This window comes from Tenrec ecaudatus, chromosome 10 (genome assembly GCF_050624435.1).
Source record: "Tenrec ecaudatus isolate mTenEca1 chromosome 10, mTenEca1.hap1, whole genome shotgun sequence".
Lineage (NCBI taxonomy): Eukaryota > Metazoa > Chordata > Mammalia > Afrosoricida > Tenrecidae > Tenrec > Tenrec ecaudatus.
The window spans coordinates 111813215-111835166 of NC_134539.1; the positions used below are offsets into that span (position 1 = coordinate 111813215).

General features: G+C 53.5%; 1 protein-coding gene across 1 annotated transcript; it reads left to right on the top strand.

Annotated features, from left to right (window-relative positions):
- Positions 1 to 373: 373 nt before the first annotated feature.
- Positions 374 to 21733, top strand: SLC6A4 (solute carrier family 6 member 4). Its single transcript, XM_075559237.1, has 13 exons — positions 374 to 811; positions 2977 to 3111; positions 4065 to 4284; positions 4982 to 5120; positions 5682 to 5816; positions 6149 to 6252; positions 8209 to 8336; positions 9508 to 9620; positions 10118 to 10249; positions 11061 to 11160; positions 12915 to 13015; positions 17316 to 17483; positions 21149 to 21733. Exons 1-13 carry the CDS (start codon positions 478 to 480, stop codon positions 21221 to 21223), a joined length of 1884 nt encoding a protein of 627 aa, XP_075415352.1. The 5' UTR covers positions 374 to 477; the 3' UTR covers positions 21224 to 21733.
- Positions 21734 to 21952: the final 219 nt, after the last annotated feature.

Consider the following 21952-nt stretch of genomic DNA (forward strand, 5'->3'; position numbering starts at 1 on the left):
GTTGTGTGTTTTGTTTGTTTGGATCTTACATCACACATTTCTTGGTTGTGATATGACCTGATGGGTGAGCAGTGCCAACCCACCCAGTGGTGGTGCCGGGGAAAGGCCTGGCAGTCTGCTTTCATCATGGTTATAGCCGAGAAGACCCTCCCTTGAACATGCCGGGTCACCACGGGCTGGGACTGACATGCTGGCAACAAGTTTAGGGCCTCTGGGTATCATTTTGAGTTGGTGTCTTGACCCCCGTGGGGTCTGGGGGTGTCTTCCTATTCACTGATGTCGTGTAAGAGGTATGATGATGTCATAACACCGACAACAAGTGCGATGCCTGATTTTACTCTCCTCCCTCTGCATGCCTCCCCACCAGAGCGCACCATCCCATCTCTGTAAAGCTCGAGGGATCCCAGGACCGGGAATTCCGTGATTGCCCTCAGGCCTCTGGCAGATGGAAGCAGGTGTCCTGGTCTAAGCCGCAGCATGGAGACCACGCCCTTGGATTCTCAGAAGGAGCTGTCCCCCAGGATGGAGGGAGCAGACTGTCAGGAAAATGGAGTCCTGCGGAAAGGCACCTCTGCCCCCGGTGACAAAGCGGAGCCCGGCCACATCTCCAACGGGTACTCCACAGTCCCGAGCCCGGGTGCAGGAGATGACACCCCGCCAGCAGCCACCGCCGCCCTAGTGGCCGAGGTTCACCAGGGGGAACGGGAGACCTGGGGCAAGAAGGTGGATTTCCTCCTGTCAGTCATCGGCTACGCGGTGGACCTGGGCAATGTCTGGCGCTTTCCCTACATATGCTACCAGAACGGAGGAGGTGGGTGTCCTGGGCCCTGGCACGGGCTCTGACGCACTGCACTGATGCAGGGTGGGGCCAGGTTCAGTCCCGGAGCATAATTGCTTAGACTCTCAAGCTGGCCTCCAAGTCAACCCGTCCCTAAGACAAAAGCTTAGATCAGCCTGTCGAGGCCCTTGGAGTTTTACCGCTGGATGATGACCCCCCCCAAAGTCCAGCTCACCAGATTTCCATCATGCCTGATGCCTCCTCTCCAGAAGGGCCCCTTCTTTCATCCGTACCTCCTCCAAACTCTGCCCTTCACCTTGGCAGAGGGGGGCGGGGAAGGGCCGTCTATTCCAGGTGGCTGGTCCCTCTCAGAAGGTCCTGGAGGGGTGGGAGGTGGAGGGCTAGATCTGCACACGAAAATCTTGAAAGGTGATTTCCAGGTCCCAGACACTTACCGGCCAGGGTGAAGTCAGAGAAGGCTTCCACTGAGACGTGTAGTCCTGAGTTCCCCCATCTGGACCTGATCTAAATCTGAACCTTAGGCCTACCGGGAAATGAATGCCAGCCCCCCGCACCCCCAACCACACATGGAAAGACCATCTATCCCCTCCAAGAGAGTGCCACCTCTTGTTCGTCCCGGCACCCCTCAAAGGGTCCAGAGCAGGGAGCAGGGCAGTTTTTCAAACGTGGCAGCTGGCTGTGGGCATGGCTAGGTGACCGTGGGTGGAGCAGAGCCTGGGAGAGCAGTTACAGATGGTGGGTCCTGGAAGGAAACTGGCCTTCCTGTGAGGCCCAGGAATGTCGAATCAGGCAATATTTGCTTTGGCAGAGCCTCGACAATAGATTTCGGAGAGGCTTGGGGGCTACATCATGTGTGTCCCCTCCATGTCTTCCACAACCCAGCAGCGTGGCGTGGATCTGCTGCATTGGGAAAGGACTTCTGTCCAAGCAGCAAGGAGCCACGGTAGCACAGTGGTTAAGCGTTGGGCTAGTAACTGCAAGGTCAGCAGTTCAGATCTACCAACTGCTCTTTGGGAGAAAGGTGAGGCTCCTGCTCCCACACATGGAAGCAGATTCAGAAACCTGCAGGGGCAGTTCTACTCTGTGCTACAAGGCCCCTAGGAGGGGACAAGACTCCCTGGCCGTGAGGGTTGTTTTGTTTTGTAAGTGCATGTTGCTTGCAGCTGCAAAAGACATTTCCAGATGGGTCCCTGGGGCCCAGAGTGCCCTGGCGGGGAGGAGAGGAAGCCCCCATCACCTCATCGATGGCCTGAGAGGACCCACCTTTAGCCTGAGTGTTACATGAGGAGCTGGGGCCCCACCGGTTGCACAAACCCTCGGGGTGAAAACCGCAGAAGAAACAGCGTGGTTCTTCTCAAGCGGAGTCACCCAGGGTGCCGGGGAGTTAGGCGGGGCCTTTCTGACCGGCACTGACTTGAGTTCTCAGGTTCAAAGTACTTTATGTGAGGGAAAGTTATCAGGGAAAAACACAGCTGATGCGCCCATGGGACTGATGCCAGGCATTCCGTCGCAGCCACACAGTCCCCTGGGGTCCAGGACACAGCAGCCTGTCCATGGACGAAGCATGCTTGTTTTAGCACACCTGCAAAGGTGGTTTTTGCAGGAGGGTTCTGGCTCAGTGGAACTATGGGCAGGTATCCAAGCATCACTAACCATATGTCTGGCGCCGTGTAATCCAGCATTAATAGCCAGGGGCTTGGAGACAAGCTGGCAGGCACCCTGCTGGTGAGTTGACCCAAGGGGCCCTCACGCTGGTCTACAAGCCCATTGCATGAGAGTCACCCAGAAAACCATGCATGTTGTGCTTGTGCCTGGGGGCACTGCTTCAGGATATCCGGGATGGATCCAGGAATCCGGGTGTTTTAAGCTCACCAGGTGGCTGGGCTTGGGAACCTCAGCTCTTATCCAGCCTGCCCTCTCATAGGGAAGGAAGTCCTGGGGAGGGGGTCCGGGGGGGGGCACTGGGACTGAAGCTTAGTCTCTTGACTCCCAATCCCAGCTTTCTCTCCCAGGAAGCTCCCAAACCTCCTCCCGCCATGCCGCCTAAGACAAGGGCACACAGCAGGCAGGCCTCTGGCGGAGGATGGCTCTGTGAAGCCCCTCCTTCCCCTCCCGCGGTGGGGGGAGGCTTGCCCAGGTGAACGGGGTCAGGGAGTGAAAGCCCACACCTCTCTCAGGAGCCTTCCTCCTCCCCTACACCATCATGGCCATTTTCGGAGGGATCCCACTCTTCTACATGGAGCTCGCGCTGGGCCAGTACCACCGCAACGGGTGCATCTCCATATGGAGGAAAATCTGCCCCATCTTCAAAGGTCAGTGAGGGGCTGCAGGAGGGGGTGAGTGGGACCTCCCAAGGGAGGGGTGGGAGTGGACAGGGGGCCCTTCCTTTGAAACCACTCGGCCTCGGTTTCCCTGGAAGATAACTTGGCCAATTACATCCCGGACTGTAACAATGGGTAAGAGGAATTTTGTCGCACCTGTTTTTATCACAAGAAAAGAAATGGTAAAGGGGGAGGAGAAGCAAACGACAGGATAAGTTTGCAATAGAATGCGTGTCATTCATTCAGACAAACCAAATGCCATCGAGTGTAAAATAAGACACATTTTAAAAGCATTAGCAGAAAGCACACCCATTTCCTAAAACACGTCACTTCGGAAGTACCCGTTTTATGACTAAGGTACTGGCCCCCCCCCACGCCCCCCCCCATCGTCCTGAGTCTTTGGGGAGTGAACAGGTGGCAGTCCGCACCTCTTCACCACCCGCCCGTCAGTTCGTGGCCTGCATGTTGCTGTAATGCTGGAAGCTATACCCTGATATTCCAAAGCCACCGGGGGTCACCCATCGTTAGGAAAGCAGTTCTTCCTACAAGAGACATGGAAGACAAGCCTGGCCCTCTCTTTCCAAAACTTAGCCGGCGGACACCCTCTGGAGCACAACAGAATCCTGTGTGGATTAAGCACTGGGAGATAAGCCCCTGTGGGTTGGAAGGCACCCCCAATACAGAGAGGCCTCGGTGGTAGGGAAGGCACCCCCAATACAGAGAGGCCTCGGTGGTAGGGCTCATATGGCCAACGCCTGTGCTGGGGCAGGGCCAGGCAGAGCTGCATTCTGTTGACCTTGCACTTGTCATGAGTTGGCGCCAACTTGATGCGCTCCACAATAGCCCGCCCCTAGCCCTCCCCCGGGCTACAAGGCCCTGGAGGGCCAGTTTCCATCCTTCATGCTGGGTCAACCTTGAAGCGCGTCTTCTCCCCTGTCCCCCAGGCATCGGTTACGCCATCTGCATAATTGCCTTCTACATCGCCTCCTACTACAACACCATCATGGCCTGGGCTCTCTACTACCTCCTCTCCTCCTTCACCGACCAGCTGCCCTGGACCAGCTGCAAGAACGCCTGGAACACCGGCAACTGCACCAACTACTTCTCCGAGGACAACGTCACCTGGACCCTCCACTCCACTTCCCCTGCCGAAGAATTTTACACGTACGTGCTCGGCAGCCAGGGTGGTGGTGGGGGCTGTCTGACAGAGAGGTCTTTCTGAGATCTGATGCTGGTCAGCAGATGTGAGCGAGACCGGGACAAAGAAGGTTCCCAGGCCGGACTTGGAGTTGGGAGACTGCTCGGAGTGCTCTTTAACTTGACCCCCGTGAGCCTCTCCCCTCCTTCTTACTGGGCCAGGCTGGTCCCCACCTTCACATTCCAAAATGCCTCTCCTGCTTCAAAACCACCCTTTTCCCGGGCCCTCTTCCTAGCCAGTGGTCACTGGAAGAAAAACACGGGACACGCGACTTCGGGGGTTTCTGGCTCATTGCGTCCACTGCAGAAGTGGCATCTCTCTTTGGGGAGATGATTGGAGAAGCTTCTTTAAGTGTAGCAGTCTGAAGAGAGGGCAAGTTTGGGGTGGTAGAGGGGCCGGCCCTAGGACCCACATGTACAGGACCTTCGTGTGTTAAGATGGCAGTCGTGTTGATGAGAGGGGCTTCGCTCCCAGCCTGGAGAGGTGAGCCCGGCCATGTGCTTCTGGGCTCAGAGGTCTTCTCAGGGCTGGTGGCTGAGTGAGCGGCTCTCCTCCAGGCCGGGGGACACAAGGGCCTTGCAGCACGGTGACTCCTGGAGCATGTGGGTTGTTTAGTGCACGTCCCCGTCGGACCTGCTCACACACCTCTCTCTCTGCCGCCAGGCGCCATGTGCTGCAGATCCACCGGTCGAAGGGGCTCCAGGACCTGGGGGGCATCAGCTGGCAGCTTGCCCTGTGCATCATGCTGATCTTCACCGTGATCTACTTCAGCATCTGGAAAGGCGTCAAAACCTCCGGCAAGGTGAGCGAGGACCCTGGCAGGTGGTCCAGGTCTCCCACGGGCCCCAAGGGGTTTCAGCTCAGAACCCAGAGCCCAACCAGCCCGCGATGGGCAACAATCACACTGCCTGCTGCTCAAGCTGGCCGCCACACCTGCGAGAAAATCTCGGCGTGGGCAATCCCAAGAACCCTGATAGGATTCCCACGCCCACCAACAGTGAAAGCCCCCTGGGTCCCGTGGTGACACGGATAGCACACCCTGGGCATGGCATGCCACCGAGCAGTGTCTGAGCGCCACGCGAAGGCACTGCCGAGCGATGGCTCCAGTTCCTGTCTGTCTGACTTTAAAGCCTGTGCTCTTCCCATGACACCTCCTGGGGGGACGGAAGGAGAAGGTAGAGTCTCTTTTCTCCAACGAATGACACCCACACTGAACCTCTTCCTTCATGAGCGCTTCCTGTTAGAAAACCTGCCAGGAACTTAGGGCAGGGGCTGAAGCCACCCCAGTGTCCTTTTCCGCTCTGGCAGCGTCCCAGTTCACCACCGTGGCGATGCGGACTTCCTGGTGTCCCCCTTCCTACAGGTGGTGTGGGTGACGGCGACATTCCCTTACATCGTCCTCTCGGTCCTGCTGGTGCGCGGGGCCACCCTCCCTGGAGCCTGGCGGGGTGTCCTCTTTTACCTGAAACCCAACTGGCAGAAACTCCTGGAAACGGGGGTAAGACACGGGGGTGGGGGGGTGGGGACACTGAGTGAGCTTGCCCATCATTTGACTACCTGAAATGCGCCCTTCCTCCAAATGGGACAGTAAGACCCACGGAAACTTGCCTTCCAACTGCCATGACCCTTTAACCCCGAAATACAAGCACGAACACACGGTTGAGGCAACGGGGTTGGTGGATGGCAATCCCACTTGTGGATTCCTGATAAGTGGCTGTCTTTGCGGGACCCTTGGAAGCTTTCAGAGAATGGAGGCTTGTGAGGCCCCGCCCACTCGCCCCGCTCCCCTGCGCCCCGACACCCCAGGCCCTCCCCTCTGCTGTGTTCCAGGTGTGGGTGGACGCTGCTGCTCAGATTTTCTTCTCGCTCGGCCCTGGCTTTGGGGTCCTCCTGGCTTTTGCTAGCTACAATAAATTCAACAATAACTGCTATCAGTGAGTATCTGCTGTCCCCCAGCAAAGCTTCGAAGTGGGGCAAGTGGAAGGTAGCTTGGCTGGAGGAAGACTTGGAGCTAGGGGCCAGGGGCCTTCACCCGGCCCAGAGCACCCCCCCCCCAATGAGAACATCCCCTGCACCACTCATTCACTTCTGTGTAGTGAGAGTCCCTCTGTGTTAAAAAGCTGCTTAAAAAAAAAAATCCCAAACAGGGCTACAGGAATTGCAACGTACAGCAAATGTTTCAATGTAAGTAGCTGATGGCTTTACCACCCAAAATCACAAGGCGATCATTTACGTACTGCTACACAACCTGCCATCATTTTTGTGGCAAAAATCTCATCCCAGAATGTTTGACCCAAACAAGGATTATAATTTGAATATTATTCATCATCTTTAGACTTGGCTCTCAAAAATGTTCTATCTCTGTTGGCAATGCTCAGCAACTTAATTGTGCTGTTTCTGCGAGAAGTACAGTATTTATTCTTTAACTAAGGAGATGACATGAACCACGGACAGTATGATCTTGTGTTGGTCCTGCTGTTGTATGGTGACGTCATCTTTTAAATCTGCGGAGAAAGACAGCGCTGTCTACTGCCACACACAGTTGCAGTCACGGAAACGCACCGGGGCAGCTCTCCCCTGTCCTTCAGGGTCACTCTGAGTCGGTACTGACTCAATGACAGTGAGTTTGGTTTGGTATGTGTGTGGGGCCAGGGGGTATCTTGGAGGCAGTCTGTGACTTCATTTCCACTGGATGTCAAAGGTCTCCACCTGAATAGGCACCTACATGGGCATCAGAGTTTGTGAGAGGTCACCGGGGTGGGTTGTTCAGAGCATGCTGCTCGTCTGTGCATGGTGGGGGGACGTGAGATACAGGTGACGCTTGCACATCACAATGAGTGTAGCCAACGGCACTGAAGTGCACCGAATCAGTGTCACTGGAAAGGGAAAAAAATGGAAGTGGCAAAGGTTGCATTATACATGGGAGGGCTTCAAAAAATTTATTATCTTTTAATTCCATTCCCCATACACGCAGAAGCCTCCGTGTGTGTGTGTGTGTGTGTGTGTGTGTGTGGAACAGATAGTTACACTGTTTCTATATAATACATTCTATAGTATATATAACATATATAATACATGAGATATTGTTTACTGTGTTGATTTGTATTAATACATTAATTGCATTGATTTAATACATTATGTAGGATAATGTGCATAATTATAGATTCTATTATTACGCATAAGCACACACACCACCCTCATGCAAAGTCTAGCTCTGAGGGCTCTACAATTGTGAGCCAAGGACCCTCTCCTGGTCTCTACTCCGACCCATGTCTCACAGCAAGACTTGTTGGAAATGGACAAGTCTAAGGTGTGGGGGGCTGCTTAACTCACCCAGAGGGCTTAGCAATCTGCTTCCAAAATATCAGACGAAACCAAAACTCACTGCCATAGGGTCAGTCCCAAGGCTTAGCCACCCTGTGGAGCAGAGTAGAACCGTCCCTGTTTTGAGACTTCTCCCACAGAGCAGCTAGTGGTCCTGAACTGCTGGCCTTGTGGTTAGCAGCCCAAAGAGCAACCCAGCAAACCCACCAGGGCTCCTGTCACGGCCTAGAAAACCCTGTGTAGCCTTCTACTCTGGCCTCCCGGGTCACGTGAATCACAATGGACTCAACAGGATCATCTCTCAAATCAACCCCTAAGCTGCTGGTTCCCTGACACACAACCCCCCCATCCCGCTAACTCCAGCCCACCCTTGGCCAAGCATGGTGGTAACACAGCTCTCAGGGTGATCTGACCTGCCTGAGCGGACAGGGTGTCGGGAGAGGGGAGGGGGTGACAGGCCAGCCCCGAGGTCTGTCACCAGCTCACCCTTACCAAGACAGGTGGGGTCAGGCAGGGTGGGGGACCAGACCACAGAAATGTCTCAGCCACCTCCCTCTTCTCCCCAGAGATGCCCTGGTGACCAGCGTGGTGAACTGCATGACCAGCTTCGTTTCGGGCTTTGTCATTTTCACGGTGCTCGGGTACATGGCTGAGATGAGGAACGAGGATGTGTCTGAGGTGGCCAAAGATGCAGGTAGAGCCTCCGGTGCTCTGTAGGCCTCTTGCTCCTAGTGGCTTGCTAGGGCCAGGGTTTCTTCTGACTGCGAGTAGCTGTCATATGAATGAATGTTCTTTTCAACGACACTAAACAGGGAAGTGGACTCTCCCAAAGGACTGGTCTTCAAAAAGTTCGTGGAAAATTGCGAGGAAGAGAGCGTGGAATTTTTTCATGCATTTTCTAGCCCCTCCTGGGTAGACTGCGTTGTTGGCAGAGCTGTGTTTTGTTTTGCAGGACTGAGTTTGTAAAAGATGTTTCCATTACATGTTCCAAAGATTTGTGGAGAAACCCAACCTCCCCGTGTGTTCGGGCCCAGGGACAAATACCTGGCACCCAATCGCGAGGCTTGACTATACTGTGGGTTAGGAAGGATGACTTCAGGCCTTTGGGTCTAGATCAGTGTTTCCTAAAATGGGTGATACGGTCTCCTGGAGGACATGGGAATGATCCAAAACAACAACAAAAACCGTGCCATCTAGTCAATGCCAACTCATGGACGTTTTTAATGGCCAGGTGGGCCATGGAGTCATTTTTTTCCTGAAAAGGGGCAGTAGACCAAATAAGTTTGGGAACCTATGGTCTAGATGACCAAATCCCAGAGCAAATGATTAACCGTCCTCAGACCCGCCCCTTGGGGAGAAACAGCGTGACTGCCCCTGCCAGGCGCGGGTGTCGGGAGGTTCTCATGGATCAAGAAAAGAGCAGCTGGTGTGAAAAAGGGTCACGGGACATGAGGAGGAGGAGTCACAGGGCATCCTGCTCACTACAACATGTGCTTGGCCTTTTGGGGTGCTCTGCCCCTCTCTGCCCCGCCCCCTCCACCTTAAGGAGGTTCCCCTAGCAAGCTCACTAGAGGTTGAGGCCATGTTCCCCAGCAACACTAAGCCACCCTGGACTCCAATACAATGAACGTTTCCTACTCTTTAGGAGCTAAGACAACTGACGGTGCTAAATGGGGGGCGGGGGGTGGTTTGGAGCTCCTGACCCTGGCCTCCACACAAAACACCGAATTACGATATAATTGTGATTGTGTGCAACTTGGCTAGTCTTGGGGTTTTTCCAGCCCCCTGTCTGGCTGAGGTTTCCCCTGTGACCTCTGAGTAGGGCCGGCTTTGGTGACCCCTCCCTTTCTCCCCGTCCGTCTCAGGCCCCAGCCTCCTCTTCATCACCTATGCAGAAGCCATCGCCAACATGCCGGCATCCACATTCTTCGCCATCATCTTCTTCCTGATGTTGATCACACTGGGCTTGGACAGCACGGTGAGTGAATGGGAGGGGGCGTGACTGAAAGATCACGAGGAGGAGGAGGAGGAGGAAGCTGTACCCACTCTCTCCCCACAGCTGGCCCAGCCCAAGTTAGTGCTGGCTGCCCTCGCTTTCAGCTCCCCAAGCCTCAGTGACAGCGCTCACTGCTCATTAAGGGCACAAGGTGAGGGAAGTGTCTATCACAGTCCAAGGGCACAGCAGGCGTGAACTGTTACTCTTGTACACGGTCCCTTGACCAGATAAGGCCCCTAAACACCAAGATAAGGTCCTTCCTGGGCCTCGGAGTCTGTCTAGTGTATGAAGCAGTGCCTCGCGCTGGTTAAGGCGGAGCCCCAGCTTCGTGGGCTGGTGGGTCTGGGGCACTGGCTTGGCTTGGCTTGGCCCTCAGCAACCTTCCAGACCCTCCCTCCCTCCCTCCTGCTCACGGTCCTGGGAGGTGCCCGGCTTATCCCCGAGCCCCAGGTGACCACCTTGCCGTGTGGGCCTCTCAGTTTGCAGGCCTGGAGGGAGTGATCACGGCAGTGCTGGATGAATTCCCGCATGTCTGGGCCAAGCGCCGGGAATGGTGCGTGCTCGGCGTGGTCATCACCTGCTTCTTTGGATCCCTGGTCACCCTGACCTTTGTGAGTACCACCGCCCTCACCTGTGACAGGGGTGCACTCCTCCCATGCCACACAACGCCATGCCTTCGGGGCCAATGGGAGAGCCTGGTCACCGTTCATGGGAGTACTGCCCTGGACAGATGGCATCTCTTGTTGGTGACTCCAGAGAATGTCCCATGGCTCAGAAGTCCTCCTCCTGCAGTTGTGAGGCAGATAGTGTCCTGTGCACAATACCTCCTCCGCTTGTCTCCCACCTCAAGGCAGGCTTTGCGGATGCGTGTCTTGGGGCACCTCGGTCATGGTGGTGGCGGGTTTGCAGAGCGGGAGGGCTGAGAGGACCCGAGGGAGTTGCGGGCCAGGGCAGAAGGCGCGGCCGGGCCAGCCTGCTCCGTGTCTCTGCCCTCTCCCAGAGGGCGTCCCGGTCTTTGGAGGTGGGCACACTGCAGGCTAGAGGGAGACGAATGTTGGCAACAGATCCCACTAGGAATTGGACACAGACTTGGTGGGGAGAGGAAGCGAGTAAGCGAGAGTGCCCGGGGGTGGCACGGAACCTGGCCCGCTTGGCAAAGCCTTCCGGGCATAGGCCCTGGGCCCAAGGGGATGAGTTCTCAGAATGACCCCAAGTAGTTTTGCAGGCTGTCCTTGGGCAGTACCCCCAGGGAGGGGGCTTGGGGGCTCGGCAACAGGCTGTGGCACCTGGGCATCGGCTTCTGAACAATCAGCCATGGCAAACTGTGTGCACGTTCTACAATGCCACTTGGGCACAGGACGGGCGAGCTGGACACTATTGCAGAAGGGGTGGTGGTAACTGGGGTCCCACTCTCATTTCCAGGGAGGGGCCTACGTGGTGAAGCTGCTGGAGGAATACGCCACGGGGCCCGCGGTCCTCACGGTCGTGCTCATCGAGGCGGTGGCCGTGTCTTGGTTCTATGGTAAGGCGCTCCCCAGGGCCAGCAGCCAGTCCCAGGGGGCACAGGAAGCCTGAGCTCACCCGAGAAGGGCAGGCGCATTCACAAGATCCGACTTCCCATCGTCATAAGATCGAGGCAGCTGATTGCCTCCTTGGGCCTCAGGTCATGCCCTCCACGCGCTGGATACCACATTGCCCAGGCGCCAAAGGGCACAGCTGTGGGTTTCCGCTCCTGCCGCGTGGAGCTGTTCATCCCAAGGGGACGGGCGGGAGCCGACCCACGGAGAGCTGGCGAGGAGGATCGGATGGCCACACAGAGCGAGCATCCCATGGACGCTTTGTGTGAGGGTGCGATGCTGTGATATGGGGGGCTCCGGATTCAAGGTCGGCCAGAGCTGAGAGGCCAGGGGCCTGCAGCCGAGGGATGGGGCTAGAATGGTCCTGTTTGCTTTGCCTGCCCCGGTGAAATCCTGACTGCCCGCTCGGAGTTACGCGCTCAGCTGTGAATGAAAGGTTGCTGGCTTGAACCCACCAGTTGCCAGGAGGAAAGATGCGACGGCAGCTTCCTTCAAGAGTCTCCCTCCCGCCCTAGTGGATTCAGGCCATTAGAGCCCCTCTGGGGCGGGGCAGAACCATAGAGCTGGTCACAGAGTGGAAAGCCTCGTCTCTCTCCCACAGAGCAGTTGGTGGTTTCGACTGCTGACCTTGCAGTTAGCCGCCCACCCTAGCCCACGGCGCCCCCAGCGCGCCTTCTCCGTGAAGATGAACCACAGCATGGAAAGCCCTAGGAGGCAGGGCTACTCCGTCCCATAGCGTCGCTAGGGCTTGGAGTCCACTAGGGTGGATTCTGACCAGGAAGAACCACCGGGGGTGCAAAGGGGGCCCTGGTGAGGATGGAGAGGACACAGGCAATTGAAGTGATGGAGTTCAGAGAGGCCTCCCTTCATCCTTAGAGTCAACAAGATGTGCTCTTTCACTCCAACAACATCTTTATTTTCCCAGCTTCCGGGATAAAACCGCTTCAGCGTGGCAGCCCTCACACAGGCCCCATGGTGAGCAGCGGGCACATGGCCCACGCTCTGCTTTTTGCTCCAGAGGAGAAATCGCTCCACTTCCTCAGTTCAGAGGACAAAGTGCGAAGCATGCGATGGGGCAGACGGGCTGGGAGCTCCTGGGAAAGCAACCACTGGGCCACCCCACCCCTAGTCACCCCACTCACCCGCCCCAGCCCCCCAGTCCCTGCCTTCTCCATTTCTCACCAGCTGGAGTCTGCGGCTCTCACTTCCGCTGCATTCTTTTTTATAGAAGAAACCTGGTCTTGATCTGGCGTATGAATGGGCAATCCTGTGGTTCACATGTTGCTTTGAAAGTGCCCGGGGGCGAGCCTAGTCGGCATCTGTTGGGCAGCTTCGCCACTCACTGACAAACGACTTTCTTTTCTAGAAAAGCAGTAACATCTATTTCTGTAAACATCACACATATGTACACACATGTGTACTGGAGCTAGAACAGGCTGGGATCCTAGGGGGGCAGGGAGGCAGAGGACTTTAGGCAGAAAGAGCCGTGCTTGCCATGAAAAGGCAGCTTTGTGCCAAGTCCCTCTGTCACTTTCAGGCCCTTCTCGGGGATATTCCAGCACCGTTATCTCTGGCCAGAGTCGGAATCCACTTTCATTCTCAATGCTGATCCAGGGCGCCACGGCACCCCTGAGGATCATGGGTAAAGGGCAGTCCATGCCCCCTCTCAGGCAGTCTCTTTCTCTTTTGGGTAATCCAGGCATCACTCAGTTCTGCAGTGACGTGAAAGAAATGCTTGGCTTCAGCCCCGGATGGTTTTGGAAGATCTGCTGGGTGGCCATCAGCCCTCTGTTTCTCCTGGTGAGTTATCATGTCTCTTCTCCCTCTTGCCCTGGGGAAAGACTCACTCTCAAATACTTCCTAATATCCATTTTATTGCAGTGTAACATATTGTAAGGAATGTCAGTATAGGGTTTCTGACCGCCTCTCTCCAAACTTTTCACCAATTCCAACTCTAGCCATCCCTCCCACGACACGCTCTTCTCTGTTGGGTTTGATAGTTCAGAGCAGTGGCCACATAGAACTCACAGACTACATTCACAATTAGCGGGGTGAGTAAGGAGGTCACAGGTTATGATTCAAGATAGGAACAGCTTAGGATACAGCTCTTCCATCAAGGCAGCTTCTCAATTGTGCCTGGAGACAGGCCTCTCTCTAAGACTTTGGCTTCTCAATCTTTCGTCCCTTGACCTCTTGGCATGGCTTGGCCTCTGCCCTGCTCAACAAGTGTTTCAGAGTCCTTAAGCTTGACCTAGTCTCAAAGGTAGCCTACTCTGCCGGGAAGCCTCAGAGCAAAGGCACTCGGCTCTCTCGGTCGGCGGGTCAGCAAGCCTAGCTCTGCCAACAAGTTTCCAGAGGGACCCTACTCTGCCATCACCTGTCCTGCCCAAAGGCTCCCAGCTTTCTAGCTCCCTGGCTCAGTTTCTCCACTGGAACCACCTTGCTTGGTGGGTTTACACTGGTCCCCTGGCTCTGCTTCCCCCCTGTCTCTGCTGCTGCCTCTCACCATCTCGTGCCACCTCTAGTGTTAGAGCTGTTCTCTCACCTTCCCTTCTCCCTCCCTCCGTCTCCTGGGTCTAGGAGGTTCTCAACCCTGGGACACTCTCCTGGTGGCAAGGTCCCCTCTCTCCCTCTCTGGAGTGGCTCATTTTAAGCCTCACAGGCTATCCACGTGGACCAATCTTTTGTTAGAGTGTCGTATATCTTTTTTGCATGGTCCCACCCTTACAAATGAAAATCCTCTTTGTTTGCATTGTAAGCAAGCTGTCCAAACCCATCGGTGAGCCCCAAGCACCCTATATGCACAGTCCAACCCAGACTTTTGGCGGGAGCCACAAGAACATGGCAAGAAAGACCCTGTAAAAGGGATTCATCACACCACAGATATATGAAGGAGCTTCCAAAAGTCTGTAGACAATTTGAATGAAAAGGTCATGGAACTTTTCCACAAACATTTTGAAGCTCCTTCGTATACATAGCCAAGAATATAAATAAGTGACAGCTCAAATCGAGCCCACTGATACAACCAGGACGACCGGCCGTTGCTGTGAAGTCGATTCAGACTCCCGTCCCCCTGTGTGTACAGCAGCGCTGTGCTCCGCGGAGTTCTCGAAGGCCAGAAGGTGGGAGTACATTGCTAGGGCTTTTTGTTCTGACGCATCTGTAGGGAGACTCAAACCTCCAATGTTTCCATTGGCAGCTGAAGCTGTTCATGGTTTGTACTTCCCCATGGGTCCCTCAGGTAACCAAATCCATGTTAAGGAACAAACACCCATCCCTTGTCTCTATGGTCCCCGTTCTGACTTCCACCACCACACAGTCGTGTGGACTTCAGTAAATAAACTGCATCCCTCCCTGCTCAGTGGTAACCATGCAACGCGTCTATTACGCACCCCTTGCCCTAGCTCACACCAATCCTGGGCAGCTGCTCTAGCTCTGCTGCCCCTCTTCTCTAAGGAAACCAGAGGCAGAGCCCAGACGTGGGTCACAGAAGACGGCACCAAACAACGGAGTAAGCGAGGAGGATAAGCAAAATGCGATGCCATGTTTTCCAAATCCGAATGCATGAAGCATCGGCAACAATGAAATATCCGCATTTGAAAGAAATGCAGGATCTGACCTCTCTCACTCAGCCCCCTCAGAGCCTGCCTTTTAAAAATATTGCCTTCGGATCACTCCGAAACATCCGTATCACTGACCAGGATCCCTGAATTTGGGGCGCTCTGAAATCTGGCTCCGGAGGGGAGGGCCTTGAGCAGCTCACCCTCACCCTGGCCCCAGGCCTTGGGCTACTGGCATTTCTGTAAACTTCAAGTGGGCCCGCGGACAGGGTAAGCCCTATGGATGTGATTGGTGCTGGCAGGCTGGTGAGAGTTTACAGAGCAAGTTCGTTTTCCATTCGACCATAGCTGCACTTCCCTGGATGCAGCCACGCCCCTCCCACGGCTCCCTGCTTCATCCTCTTACCACCTGCTTTTTCAGAGCTGTGCTTGTGGATCCAGGCTGCCCGTTGGCCTCCTGTGAGTGATTTGCTCTGAGGCACACGCTCTCCATAGTCAGTTCACATTCTAGGCCCCTCTGCTGTTGGGCTGCCAGGTGGTCCCAGGGATGGGGTCTGGGGTCGGTTGGAAGGGTAGGTAAATTCTTGATGTCCGGTCAATGGGCTTGTTTGTCCAACAGAATCCGTAGACAGTCAGCCCCAGACATGTCGTTACTCATAATTCCCGTGACATCACTTCACTCACCTGCACTCCAGCCAAGAGCTCAAGTGCCCGATTAAGTAGAGGGCAGATCTGACTTCTACTCCTGGGCTTACTTAATAGTGCCCCTGCTTGGGGTTTGTTAAGGCTGCTTCAAGTAAAGAGCTAGTAGCCTGTTAAAAATACTCTTTCTCACTGAAGTCACCTTACAAAAAAAGAAAATATTGTATATGAACCAGGCGAGGCTGGGGCATGTGAGGGAGTTTCCAAAACAACAGTGACTGACCATGCCAAGAGCGTGCGCTCTCGGACAGCTGCTCCGGCTTGCATTCACCTGACGTCAAGACAAGACCAGCCGCCACGGGGATGGCTCCTAACCAAAGCCGCTTTTCCCCTGTTCCAAAATTAGCTCCCTTTGTAGCTGGGCCCGGTGGTGAGGAGAGTAAAATGGGAGAGGGATGGCTTCGATTGGCCAGGCTCCTATTGTGAGAGCTTCCTCCTGGACTTAGGCTAACACTGCCCAGAAGATGGATGTGTGTTTAACAATTTCTCACTTTATTACCTACAGACAAAGGGGAAAAAAGAGAGAGAGAGGTAGAAATAGATGTCTGCCCACACAAATAATTTACATTACTGTCTTCTTTATGATTATGAAATAATACAATTAAATTAAATCAAGAGCAATCAGGATTTCGGCACAGTGGTTACTAGGCACAGACACTCTGTGGAAACCAAACTAAAAAGAAAGATGAAAAACAAAGCCTCGCAAGATGCGTATCTGAGGCGCATGGTAGGCAGTTTCCCGGTGGAAATGTGCACTGGGCCTCCCGCCATCCTGAGGGCTTGTGGCAGCCAGCCATTCCTTGCTGAGATGCCCTGTGGGCAGTGCTCCTTCCTCCCTGTTGAAGCCCCGGGCGAAGCAGCATAATGAAGAAAGAGGAGAAAGAACAGTCCCTGGTACTTTGCAAGCCTTAAGAATCTTATTTTCTCTCCTGGACACAAGGGACCTCCCTTCCAGCTGACCCCAAATAATCAATTACAGCCGAGAACCACGGGAACAGGGGAACCACAGGGCAGAGAGGAACATGAGCCCCTGGATCTGGCTGGAGGTTCCTTGGGTGGCGGAAGCAATTTAGCACTCAACCACTGGCTGCAAAATTGGTGTTTTAAACGCACCCAGAGGGGGCTCTGAAATCAGACCCAGGCTTTGACTTCCAAAAGGGAGCTGCCTTGAAGCGCTGATAGAGCAGCTGTGTTCTGCACACAGTGGGCTGTGCACATCGGCATCCACTGGAGCCACAAGCAACAGCACGGGTGCCAGGAGCCGGGGGCGGTGTCTAAGCTCGTCCACCACGGGCTGGCGAGCCAGAAGTCAGGGTCTTCTCCTTTCCAGGGGGGCCGCTCTAACTTCCCTCAAGATCATTCTGAGGCTCGGGCCTCCACCCCACAGGAGTTGCCCTGGGGCGGGGAGGGAGGAAAACAAAAACAAGGTCCTTAGGAGCCCGGGTGGTGTAGTGGTTATGCATTGGGCTGCCATTCATGTGGTCGGCAGTTCAAAGCCCCCAGCAGCTTCATGGGAGACAGACTGGGCTTTCTACTCTTACAAATGGTTGCAGTCTCGCAAACCCAGAGTGTATGTGTGTGTCGGGGTGGGGGTGTGGGGGTCACTGTGAGTCTGCACGGACTTGATGGCAGCGGGTCTGGTCCGGCGTTGGATGGTTGCCTCTGCGTACAGGAATGGGTGTATTGTGTGTGTTGGAGTTCATTCTAGGACATTCTCACACGCTGGCATCTCTTGGAAGGATTTTAGCGCTACCATTTGGTGTTCTCGCTATCAGAACCTCCTCCATCTGCATGGGCTCATCTGAGATTTTAAGTGTTTCTTGGAATTTCTGTTTCAGTTCATCATTTGCAGTTTCCTGATGAGCCCCCCACAGCTGCGGCTTTTCCAGTATAGTTACCCACACTGGAGTGTCATCCTGGGCTACTGCATAGGGACCTCGTCTTTCATCTGCATCCCGACGTATATAACGTACCGGCTCATCACCACTCCGGGGACCTTTAAGGAGGTATGTATGTGTCAGTGTGCAAGAGAGGCGCCGGTAACGTTTCTGGGAGAAAAGGGTTCTTGCTCGTTACTAGCCAGCCCTTCAACCATCACATGACACTCACCAGAAGGCTCTCAATCATATCTATTCATAATCCCACACACTCTCTCTGATAATCTCCTGGGAAGGAGGGAGGCCACTGGTGAAATCTTTGTTTGGGTTAAAAACCAAAAGAAAGAGTAAAGGAAAGTCAATATGCTAACTCTTTTTTGCCCTCGCCATATGCAAGGTTGGGGTTTATGGTGTGAACCATCAGTGATGGGGGAGAGGGGGCGGCTTAGAGGGATCATGAGCACCTGAAACACAACCACATCAACATGGGAGTCATCCCTGATTCAGTGGTTGTGGCAGAACCACTAGTCCCCTGCACAAAGATAGTGGAAGGGATCCCCAGTAAGTAAGTGCTTGTGAAAACGTGAGCAGGACCCCATTTCTTAGATTAGCTGGGTATCACCTTACAGAAGGCCAGAGTCTGGCAGATTTTAAAAGCAAGAATAATCTAGCAATGGCCTGCTGAGAAAATAAGGCAAAGAAAGATGGGCCTGGTCTGTTGGGAGACAGGCAGCCGAATGGGTGAGTAGAGGCTAGGGTACAAAAGCCAAATATAGGAAGACTATTTTTTTAAAAATCCTTTTTATTGGGGACTCATACAACTATACAACTCTTATCACAATCCATACATATGTCAATTGTGTCAAGCACATTTGTACATTTGTTGCCCTCATCATTCTCAAAACATTTGCTTTCCACTTGGGCTCTTGGAATCAGCTCCTTATTTTCCATGTTTTTCTCTCCTTCCCTGCTCCCCCCTCTCACATGAACCCTTAAACTATTTATTTAATAAATGGAAAATACACCTAAGTATTATGAAAAAAAAGCCAGATATACTGTTTTATAATGTCGTTCCCTGCTACCCTGACCCTGGTTCTATATTGATAGGGTTCTCCCTTCTGTGCCTGTACCCGTGACTCCCCTGACCCGCTAGTCATCTGTGTCCAGTTCCCAGTGCCTGGAGATTATCCTGTGGCATCCATGTGGGGCTCGGTGGTCACCTGACAGGGGACAGTGTGTGGGGTTGCTCTTTCCTAGGGACTGGAGTGTCTCAGTGGCTGAAGAGTTCTACAGTCCCGTTTTTCTTTCTGAACATCTATTCCTAGTTTGAGATTTGGGTGCCTGAATAATAGGGCATGAACAACACAAAAGGTGCAATGTCGTGAATGTCATTCGCTATGAGTTCAGAACATTCTTAATTCCATGCCTCAAGGTCAATAGTTTGAAGCCACCAGCTGATCCTCAAGAGAAAGACAAGGCTTTCTACTCCCCTTAAGAGTTAGTCTTGGACAACTCACAGGGGCAGTTCTGTCCTGGCCTCCAGGACCATTAAGGGTCAGAATCGACGCTGTGGCAGTGGGTTTGGTTTTGGATTTGCCTAAGCAGAAGGCGGCTCTGTAAAACCAGGAAATAGACAAGAGGGGAAGGGACCACATGCACTTTTACTCTAAAAGAAAAGGGCCAAGGAGCAGAGTTTCACCTTAAGTCAATAAACCCCAGTGTGCTTTCAGATCCAGTTTTATCTCCGCACCATATGTGCAGGCTTTGGGCCATCGGAGATTTTACTAAGTCACTTAATAAAGATTTTCTTTCTGAGCATCTGTGGAGCTAGCTGCTCTTTTTCCTTCCCCACATCCCTGAGCTGCTTCATGTCACCTTGACACTAAGTTTTCCATTTCAGACCATTTCAGTTTGAGACACTTCATACCCAAGCACTGGCGTAGTTCATGTTGCTTCCAGCGCTTCTGTTGTATTTCAGCTCTTTCTAAAGGAGAGATGCCCAGCCATCCCCCTCTTTTTTGTTTCAGGATTGATGCCTTAAATGACCACATTGTTTACATTTTAATTATGTTATGCTTTGCACCATTGTGCCAATCAGCACCCTTTTGCAGGTGGATTAATTAAATCAGTAATGCCCTGCTCCTTATGCTGACCAAATGACACTGTGCACTGTGACTCTAGAGCATGGCTCTGGGGGGTGCTGGACCGAACCAGAGGGGCTGGAAAAAGAGCTATACTTTATCCTGATGTGTGGGTTGCAGTACAAGAGTCTTTAATTGCCAGGGGACGCTGAGCAATTTTTTTTTTCTAGAAAGGGGACAGTAATAAGCCAAATAAAGGAGCCCTGGTGGTGTAGTGGTTACCTGAGCTGCTGACTGCAAGGTCAGCAGTTCGAAAACACCAGCCCCTCCCAGGGAGAAAGACAGGGCTGTCTACTCCCTTGCAGAGTTCCAGCTCGGAAACTCACAGGGGCAGTACTACCCTGTCCTACCTATATGGTCACTGTGAGTTGGCATTGACCCAATGGTAATGAGAAGCTAAATAAGTTTGGGAACCTGTGCTCCGGAGCCGAGAAGGGGAATCTGTTTTCAGCCGAGGACCGCTGCAGATTTATAACATCATTCTTGGGCCGTACTGGTCAAACATTTCATGAACTCACTCCTAATGCAATGGCTGGAAGGGGCTGCTCTTTGATGAGGTGAGTGAGTACTGACAATTTCTCCGGCTTCCTATTGCCCGTGGACTAGATGTTCCCTGGCCCTGCTCTAAAGAATAGATGCAGAGTCTACGGAGCCCAGCCTGTATGCCGTTTGCTCGCCATGTCCTGTGTGGCTAGGCGAAGCCTTGTTTGGAGAGGAATGTTGTTTTCCAAAAGAAAATTAAACTCACCGCCATCGAGTCAATTCTGACTCATAGCCACTCTGGAGGACAGGGCAGAACTGCCCCTGTGGGTTTCCGAGACTGTGACCCTTTACAGGAGTAGATGCCTCATCTTCTGTGTCAGAGGGAAGCTGCTGTCATGTCCACTCTGACCCTTAGCTAACCTACATGTCACAGAATGAAACACTGCCTGACCCCGTGCCATCCTCACACACCGCCGAGGACAGTGGAGCCCGCTGTGACAGTTGCCGCGTCCATCCCGCTCGTTGAGGGTCTTCTCACGTTCACTGATCCTGTCTTACCGAATGCAGCGCCCTTCTCTAGGGCCCGGTCCTTCCTGAGAACATGCCCAAAGTGTGGGAGGCCAAGTCCCGCCGTCCTCAATTCCTCCAAGACAGCTGTTTGTTCTTCTGACAGTCGTGGTGCTTCACACTAACGGGTGCCCCTTCCCAAGTCATTCAAAGGCGCACAGCCGTCAGGAGTCTGTTCAGACTCCTTTTCTCCCCTCAGAGCCGTCATGGTTCCCTAGTTACTTTACAGATTCGGGGGAAAGGATAATTGGTGAGTCCCTTCCTAAGGAAGGGCAGTAGGGGTACTCTAACTTGCTACTAAAGGTGATTTTGATACCTTCTGTTTATTTATTTATTAGTCATTGTATTAGGGGCTCACACAACTCTTTTCACAATCCGTACATACGTCATTTGTGTCCAGCACACTCGCACGTATGTCGCCATCATCATTCTCAAAACACCTGCCTTCCACTTGAGCCCTTGGTTTCAGCTCCTCACCTTTCCCCTCCCTCCCCGCCCTCCCCTCCCTGATACCTTTTGTTTTAATATGAATGCTGCAATGTTTTTTTGCAACCCTGCCAAATTCCAAAAACGTATATAACGTTGTCTCTTTCTTCTCCACAGCGTATTATTAAAAGTATCACCCCAGAAACACCGACAGAAATTCCACGTGGGGACATCCGCTTGAATGCTGTGTAACACGCTTTCCCTGAGAGGATAATGGCTTCCCAGCAACATCCTCCTCCCGTCCTGACTTTGTCGCCCTCGCCTTCTTCCATCCGAGTGCAGGTTCCAGCTAAGCCTGGCAAGGGGAGGGTCTCCGCAGAGACACAACCCCACGAGATTATGGTGCCCAGACTCTATGCCTCCAGCCATTTCTTCCCATGACATCTCTTGGACATATGGCCTGCGATGCAGCCGAACGGACTCCTTTTGGGCCGATGCGGGTGTGTGTGGGAGGTGATGGGTGACAAGCACCCTGTGTATGTTTAGAGTCAAGTCTGTGAACGTCTCCGTGTCCGTTTTTGGTGTGATCATTGTTCCCTGACATGTTTGCTTCTGACGGCTTCCCTGCTCCTGAGTGCCTAAACCACACAGGGGAAAACATGGAGGTTGTCTTGCTAGCCATGTATTTTCTGAGTAGCATAGCATTGTCTCGCTGGAGCCTTCTAGAGTCCTCTACCTGTGTGCTGCTGTGGACTCCGGCATGCAGAGACTCGTGTTAAGAAGCTAAACAGGAAAACTGTATGTGTGAGCTCCGGTGTCGGTGTGTACTTCTGTTTGTGCATCCTTTCCCTGCGTCAGTTCTTTAGGCCCAATGACAAGCTAGACAGATTTCCCGTGACTGTCCTACATTCACAAGTTCCATCCAAGACTTACATGCATATTGTCTGTTGTTATTGGAAAGGTACAATTATGACAAGATAT